General features: G+C 43.0%; 1 protein-coding gene across 1 annotated transcript; it reads right to left on the bottom strand.

The window, feature by feature from the left end:
• Window positions 1–527: 527 nt before the first annotated feature.
• rrad (Ras-related associated with diabetes) lies at window positions 528–3,494 on the bottom strand. Its single transcript, XM_021585892.3, has 5 exons — window positions 3,388–3,494; window positions 2,687–3,052; window positions 2,102–2,175; window positions 1,699–1,903; window positions 528–1,500 (listed from the first exon to the last, which is right to left on the bottom strand). Exons 2-5 carry the CDS (start codon window positions 3,039–3,041, stop codon window positions 1,223–1,225), a joined length of 912 nt encoding a protein of 303 aa, XP_021441567.1. The 5' UTR covers window positions 3,042–3,052; window positions 3,388–3,494; the 3' UTR covers window positions 528–1,222.
• Window positions 3,495–8,683: the final 5,189 nt, after the last annotated feature.

Below are 8,683 nucleotides of genomic sequence, written 5' to 3'. Positions count from 1 at the left end.
GACACTTAATTGGAGCCAATTTCCTCCTACAACAGGACAATGACCTAAAGCACAGCTCCAAACTATGCAGTAACTATTTAGGAAAGCAGCAGTCAGCTGGTATTCTGTATATTATGGAGTGGCTAGCACTGTCACCAGATCTCAACCCTATTGAGCTGTTGTGGGACCAGTTTGACAGTATGATACGTAAGAAGTGCCCATCAAGCCAATCAGGAAGCATGGGGTGAAATCTCTTCAGATTACCTCAACAAATTGACAACTAGAATGCCAAAGGTCTGCAAGGCTTTAATTGCTGCAAATGGAGGATTCTTTAACGAAAGCTAAATTTGAAAAACACAATTATATTTCAATTAAAAATCATTATTTATAACCTTTTCAACATCTTGACTATATTTCCTATCCAGTTTTCATTGAAAACAAGGACATTTCTAAGTGACCCCAAACTTTTTAACCGTAGTGTGTTTAACTTTCATTTTTGGTGTAGTCTAATTGTTTTATGATCTGGGCAAGAAAAAAATATGGAATAGTTGTATTTCGTTTTTTTTATTAAAAAAGTAAACATAACAAAATGATTGAATATTAAAAGGAAGTGAAAATCAACTGTATTTAAAACAAAACATTAAATTCACATGACAAATATAACTTATTATTGCTTTCTTCATTCACATCTGGATAGGACAAAAGACTCATATATTTTTTCCAAAACCTTGGCCTAACCCCCATTACACATTATTCCTGTCCTTAGTATCATGGCCAAAGTACGAACCTGCGTACCCAGTTTCAAGTAAAAATGACTCCATGTGACAGAATGCAGTGAAATCACTGTGCTTACAGTTCCATTGCTTTTCAGGACTGTGTACCATAATCTAATCTTTAATGAGGGCTATATACAACTCTACCAACACTAAATGGAGTAGAACCAAACACACTGTCCCCCATTATCAAGGCAATCTTACAACTCATGGTTGAAAATAACAAGCCTTGGTGGATTGAATATACATACACAAGAAGTATCAACAACTATACATAAGCAAGACAAAAAAAACTCAACTGAAACCTCATGCAGATCATTAACATGGACATGTCTGTTGGTGTTTAATGAATATAATAAAATATATAATTTCTGTACAGCTCTATCAGTCCTTGGGGTTTAGTGTTCAAAAAACACACAGCGTCTGGTCTTGAAGGCCAAAGAGAAAACAGCAGTCCAGATACTGTACTCTCAGAGGACCGAGAGGTCATGGCAGGACTTGGACTTCTGTCTGAAGGCCATCTTCTTGTTCTTCCGGGCCACCATCCGGCCCAGGAAACGCTTGGCCTTCTTGCCGATGCTCTCGCGTCGCTTGCAGTTGGCCATACGGCGAGCGTTCTCCTCCTTGCTGTCTTTGCGCAGCCGGATCTGCCGGACCATGCCCTCGAACAGGTCCCTGACGTTGTGGTGGAGATTGGCTGAGGTCTCGATGAACTTGCAGTCAAACACCACAGCACAGGCGCTGCCCTCTGCAACAAAACAAAAAAAAAAGAGGGGAGGCGCAGGTGAGAATCTATAATGTTCCCTGGGGACAGTGACTTCACCCTAGTCATTTTGCCTTCGCATAACACCTTGATTACGAGCTTTAACTACGGCAGTCATTCTAACATAAGTAGCACTATGCAAATACAGAGATGACTTGGACAGAAGAGATAACCGTCACTTACCATCCACAGAGACTTCTCTGGACCGCACCAGGTCACTCTTGTTGCCCACAAGGATGATGGGAATGTTCTCAGACTGGCGAGCTCTGCGCAGCTGGATGCGTAGCTCTGACGCCTTCTCAAAGCTGGACTTGTCTGTCACTGAGTAGACGATGATGTAGGCGTCACCTATCCTCATGCACTGTTCCTTCAGCCACTGACTGTTATCCTGTAGGCGAAAGATAAATATAATTGTATTAGTTACATTGCTTATCCAATCAAAAGCTGCAGGTGCTCCAATTAAAGTTGTTATATTGGTATATTACATTCACACCAGCATCAGAGCACTACACATTACATCAAATGATATGCTATGACCAAGACCAATTTTCTGAGGGTCAAACTGAAATTGCATTCTATGCCTCACCTGTTCCCAAATGTCGTACAACAAGATGGACGCCTCCTCCTCGTCCACCTCGATCGATCTGTCATATGTGTTTCCTGAAACAAAAGCAAGCAGACAGATAAATACTCCTGGCCAAAATGAAATGTACCCGCTAACTGGGTCAAGTGTGAGATCACACTCACCGTTGCCCATTTCATGATGCCTTTAGTACAGCCTATTAACTTTCAATTAACCTATATCCGTGATGGGTACTACTGTGCATTACTGTCTCCTTCCCTCAGTCATTGATTTTCATATCTCTCCCATCCACTATCTCTGTGGCTGTATATGTCAACAGCAGTACTTTGATATGTGTGGCGCCTTACTGACTGGATGGAAATAGCAATAATCAATGTACTTCAGCCTGTGTGCCAAGATGATATGGAAACCAATCCTGTATTTACTTAGTTTGGCCTATGTGCATTAGCTCTAATGGGGTGCTGAGGACAGCCACGGTGAAACAGTTCTTGTCTTTGCTTTTTTTTTTAAGTATTGCTTTGTGGTGTATTCTCAATGCCATATAAACTTCAACTCCATCATCATCAGTAATGGTCATCAGACACACACCTGTCTCGTCGCAGTCGTGACCATCCTCGACTCCACCGAAAATACGTGCCAGGCTAGACTTGCCGACACCCTGCTCGCCGAGGAGAACCACCTTGTACACCTGTCCCTCGGAGTCGCTGCCGGAGGATATAACCGAATCGGACGAGTCCGATACACAGCTGTCTCGGTGAGGCTCACCGGGGGTGTAGGACGTCCGGCGCATGAGGTTGGACAGCTCTCCAGTTTGCGCCTTGCGCATCTCGCGGTCGTCCACTGGCATGCTTCTTCTGTGCAGGTTCTGCAGGTGCATGGGAAACGGCATGCTCCCTCTTCTTTTGTCCATGTTCCGCAATTTGTCACTTTTGTTCAAAGTCATGACTTTTTGGTCTGTGAAATAGATGCGCTCTTTAGTAAGATTCTGCTAACATGAAAAGCAACCAACTCCGACAAAAAAATGAATTTCTCATCACTACACCTAGGTGTTGATTTTTTTTTTTTTATCCTTTATTAGGCCACAGTTTATATGAACTTTTCCGCCATATTTATTTGAACAAAGTCATTTAAGACAATAATGTGCCTGTGTCCTATAATATTAATTACGGTTTGATGGAGCATTGAGCAATGTTAAAATTGAAGTTGAACTCAAATGATTTGAAACAGCCATAGCCTAATTAATGTATTATCACGACTGCAAACTCATTCAATTCCATAAGGAAACTTACATTTGATGTGGGTCTGACGTATTCCAAAATCCTGAACCAGGCAATCCACTTGCGATCTATCCTTCAGTGAAGAAAAGTTTCGGTTTGATCCAGTGAAACGTCCGGATCCCCATATTTATCTAGAAGCCGAGCGAGTGACGTCACCATGAGGCAGGGTTTGCCTCTTGAGTCACGTCTCAGGGAGGAGAGGGAGTGTGGACCGCTCTACAGAGACGTGATGGAAAATGATGCGCAGGCGGGCTGAGGGATTCTCCTCTCCTGCAATGCAATGCCATCATGCCACTGATGTAATTATTTTTGCCGAGTAATTCGGCCATTTACTCTCAATAAATTATAGCCTACCTGCGTTGAAGTGGTTGGCTAACTTGGCTAACTTGCATAGTTTTAACACCAGTTGGCCCAGAGCCATGGAGAGTTGGTGATGGAGGGCGCTAAAATTCATCTGGACAGTTAAGTTTTTTCCCAGCCATTCGCAAGGCTGGCATTGTTCAATCAAACATTTTGAATAACACGATTTGTTTGTAATTGATCAGTTATGTGCTACAAGTTGTCAGTGGATTAGCCAAGAGCATCTGAGACATCAAGCATTGCCAATAGATGCTTCTCAGCATTTCGGCCCATAGGTCGCGTAGCCTTGGTGACACGAAGTTGTGAATGAGGCTAATGTGAAAAAAAGCAACTGTTCACCACAGAAACAGGACACATTATTTCTTAAAACGACGCCTAGACATATCACTGGGAACAGCAGGCGACAGGAAAGAAAGCCCATGAAAGAAAGCCATTGCGATCCAAATTAATGATTTCACATGAATCAGTCTGATTGAGGTTATTTAACCTGGTCTGTTGTCGCCATCTGATGGTGATTATGTGAAATGCACAATGTTATTGTAGGCTGCTGGAACTGCCAGGTCTGTCTTTTACCATTCTGCTCCCTGAGAAGGAGAGAAGATCAATGACAAAGGAATATTTACGAGCTTACTTCATTATTATCTCTGGCAAGTTGGCAAGCCTCATTCCTCATGACAATGCTCAATGCATAAAGTCATTGGGTGGTGTATTGGTGGACAGACTAAAGTTAAACACCTTCTCAAGTGACATTAACAGTAACACAGTTCCCAAAGGTTGTCAGTTGAATAGCACAATGTTTCCAAATACATGTATTGGTCAGATTTTTTCATTGGTTGATTTGTTTTCTTTGTTGCCTGGGTTGCTCTGACTCAGTGGTAGCCTGTACTTTTTGAATGGGTCAGACAGTGCCATAGATATTTACAGGAAGAGGAGAACGGGCCTTCCTCCCCCAGGGTTGGATAAGCGTCTCTCAACATGACCTGTCTTTTTTAACAAGGAAAGTGACATTGCATAGGGCTCTTTAATTCAAAATCTCACTCTGTGTACGTGTGTTCAGTACATGTTTTAATCTTCTGTCTCCATCACTCACATACACATGCAGAACAGTGTGGAGGAGATGTTTTTCTCCCTTCTTATAAACAGTCCACATTAAGTTACCAGCTGTTTTGCCCTCTGTGACTCTAGCTATATTGGGTTGCTCCTGTAGTTTCATTAGCATAACATTTTTAACATTGAATAATAGATCAGTCAGTGTTTATGTAGCCTACTGAAGCCTGCTGAGTGGTCTGAGTGGTGATCACTGATTGTGGGCTATATAAATATGAACTCCTCAGCGTGAGAACCCAGGGTGTAGGCTTGTTGTTATTCATAGAAGTACATTTGCATATTTCCATTAGGGAACGCCTACTCTGTGAAGTGCGCGTGTGCAATAACGCAATTCGCCTTTGCACTCCTTCTAAACAACGCAATTTAAAAAAAACTTTGGCGAAGGGTAAAGTCTACAAATCTTAGTCCACTGTGATCGGAACAGATTCTAGTTTTGGGGACAGACATCTGTATTGAGATCAAATGTTTCATTGATGAGAAAATGTGCGGAATGTTGGCCAAAATCCATCTCGTTCCATCTTCTCCCACCGCCGGCCAATGGGTTTCCCATCACTACCATATTTGGCACATTTTATTAATAAAGTAATTCATCAGTTGTCTTCCTCAAATGAATGAAGTGGATTATGACACAATCTTTGCGAGAGGGAGGGAATCTGATTTAATTGGTCCTCAACTCGCGGCTAAGACACTTAATTCATGACAAATGTAGTTAGCCCTGAGTTAGCCTGCCTCGGAGCATGTTAGATCTGAAGATTTCGGTGACATGTAAATGTACCTGGCTAAAAGGAGAGCGACTTTATTGGTAGCAGTTATCCCAAGTTGAACTCAGAGTTGACCAAAGTTACCTCGCTAACTCCTCAAACTACATTCGTAGTATAAGGGTCTGCAGGCTGGCTCTGGCATTTTCAGGTATTTACTTTAAAAAATAAATGGTAAAATGGTAATAACACAATAATAACCTATGTCACAAGGAATAGTCTTATGTACTTAAATATCCCATAGGGAATGAAGCGGAGTAAGTTAGTAGTCGTGCAAGGAATAGTCAGCTCCAGTGAGACATGCTGTATACACAAAACAAATGAAGATGTCAAAGTTTAACTTACTGTCCCATGTTGATAAACTACACACACACACACACACACACACACACACACACACACACACACACACACACACACACACACACACACACAGTGCATCTAAGTAGGCCTAGCTACAACCATTCTGTCCTGGAAGTCAATTCTGCCTTCCACAGAGGTGAAATACTTAGTCAAACTTTTCCCTGACAGAAACTGCCTCCTGACCTGCTCTGTTGGCCTGGATGGCTATGCCTCTCATGCCTCATGCCTCATGCCTCTCACGCCTCATCCCTGCCCCACCCTGCTGTAGCCACATCTCCACATCACAAGGCTTTGTGAGGAAGTTGTGGAGGATGCACATTGCAACCACTAGGGTATCAACCTCGCTTGGCAGTACGTTCATTTTTTGGTAGAGGATCCTCCATTTGGCCGCAAGGATCCCGAATGCCTTCTCCACTGTCATTCTAGCTCGACAGAGACGATAGTTGAACATTTCTTTCTCGTAGCTGATGTTATGCCCGGCATATGGCCTCATCAGGTAGGGCTTTAGTGGGAAGGCAGCGTCCCCCACCATTGTGTAGGGTATCTTTCCTAAATCTTCACCCCCAGGCAGAAAGGCATCTTGGGGCAGCTGCAGGGTTTTTGATGCCATTGCCCTTCCAAGTGGGGAGTTGGCATAGACTCCTCCGTCACTGTTTCTCCCAAAATCCCCCACTTGAATAGCTGTGAAGCGGTAATTGGCATCCAGAAGGGCGAGTAACACCACAGAGAAGGTTCCATTATAATTTAAAAAACGGCTCCCTGAGTTTGGTGGTTTGGTGATCATAAGTTTTCCATCAACCGATCCTAAACAATTGGGAAAGTCCCATTTTTCATGAAACTTTTGAGAAGTTTGTCTCCAGGTTTCCTCAGTGGGTCGTGGCAGATGGATCGCCAGCATCCTCCTCTCTATGGCCTCACAGGTCTCCATAATGCACTGCAACACTGTCTCGAATCCAAGACGATAGGTGAAGGCCAGGCTGCAAATAGAGTCTCCAGATGCCAAATACCTGTAATGACAAAATAAATGTTTTGTTATTGGATAACAATCAAAATTGTATTTTACTCTTCACAGAAGTTGAATTGTGCAAAACCAGATTGAAGTCCTTCCATGACACTTTTGTAAGGCACCTACGGAAGGCCCAGCCCAGTGGTTCTGGTGGAACCAATCAGAAAGAATGGAAATACATGAAAATATTATCATTCTTGATACCTTACGCCCAGCCAAGAAGTTAAGTTATAATATACATTTGAATTGATTGCAGAGAATTTTAAATCTCAACAAATTGCAGTATTTCTGACTTTATTTTCTACCTGCTAAGTCACTACGTGATTGGTTCATGTCAGCTGGTATCCCATTTCTGAATTAGTGATTATATAGGCCTATAGATTATGAATCAGTCTCTTATTTCAGAGGAATGATGAAAACCAGCAGTATTAGACATTGTGGCCTAGATTTCAGAAATACTGTATGATTAATTGAGCCTGAGCTGAGGTTTCTGAAGTTTACTTAAAACACGTTTAACTTTTAATTTATGTTGACCTTTTTTCAGCTCAAGAGGCAACCTCAGCCTTGAAAATGCTGATTCGCCTCAGCCACAACCTACGGAACCCGATGACGCTGAAGGCGACGTGGTGTCCCTGAGCCATGACCCTGTGCTTCAGATGCCTGAACAACAGTCAAGACCAACCACTACAGGCACAGCTCAAGACTGGCAGCCAAGAAAAAGAAAACAGGAAGTCAACTATCAAGATGTGGATGAAGAGCTGCTTGCATTTGTCAGGAAGCCAATCCCTTCTGCTGTTACCTCAGAGGATGAGGCATTTGTGCTCAGCCTTGTGCCAGAGCTGAAGAAAATAAGAAGAAACAAGGGACGTCTGAAAGTGCAATTACTCTCATTGATTGTAAACTGGGGTGATCAGTATGCAACACCTCTGCTACCACCTCCACCACCACAATGGCTATTTGATGCTCCACATGGAAGAGCTGGACTGCGGCCTATGATGTACGGCCAGCCCAGGCATCAATATTCCTACTCACCAGGATCTAGGTCTCCAACACATAACTGGGATGACCAGCAGGCAACACCACTGCCACCACCACGGCCCGCAAGTACTCCGCACGGAAGAGGTGGACTGCAGCCAATCATGTACGATGAGCCCAGGGATCAATACTTACCAGAACCTAGGTCTCCAACATATAGCTGGGATGACAGTACATTCAGTACATTCTCTCAAGAGAGCTAGGACAGAGACTCCCAGCCACATCAATAATCACCTCCGAAAAGGCAGAACCCAGGCCTGCGCATACTTAGGCCCATGTTCTGTTTTAGTGTTTTAAAAAGGGAAACATTTATGTATGCACTACTTGCACTTTGTTGTTGCAGTTATATATGCATTTCACTTTAAAAAAAAGATTTTTTTTTGTTGCTATTCAGTGGATATTGTTATTGGGAGGGATATGCCATATTTGTTTACATGCCTTCGTGTGACTGTTAATGTCACCTACATGTTCACCATGCCTTGATGTGACTGTTTATGTCACCTACAACAGGTGCACCATGCCATGTTGTGACTCTTTATGTCACCTACAACAGGTGCACCATGCCATGTTGTGACTGTTTATGTCACCTACAACAGGTGCACCATGCCATGTTGTGACTGTTTATGTCACCTACAACAGGTGCACCATGCCATGTTGTGACTGTTAATGTCACCTACAA

Source organism: Oncorhynchus mykiss, chromosome 26, assembly GCF_057628025.1.
Source record: "Oncorhynchus mykiss isolate SJ-2025 chromosome 26, ASM5762802v1, whole genome shotgun sequence".
Taxonomy (NCBI): domain Eukaryota; kingdom Metazoa; phylum Chordata; class Actinopteri; order Salmoniformes; family Salmonidae; genus Oncorhynchus; species Oncorhynchus mykiss.
This window is presented reverse-complemented; position numbering and strand designations above follow the sequence as displayed.

What these genes read in the sequence shown, in the direction of transcription:
- rrad (XM_021585892.3), bottom strand. Translation starts at nt 3,041, where the DNA reads ATGACTTTGAACAAAAGTGACAAATTGCGGAACATGGACAAAAGAAGA. An exon ending in TCACGACTGCGACGAGACAG is followed by an intron (nt 2,176 to 2,686) that starts GTGTGTGTCTGA and finishes CTTTTGTTTCAG; the next exon opens with GAAACACATATGACAGATCG. An exon ending in TGTACGACATTTGGGAACAG is followed by an intron (nt 1,904 to 2,101) that starts GTGAGGCATAGA and finishes TTTCGCCTACAG; the next exon opens with GATAACAGTCAGTGGCTGAA.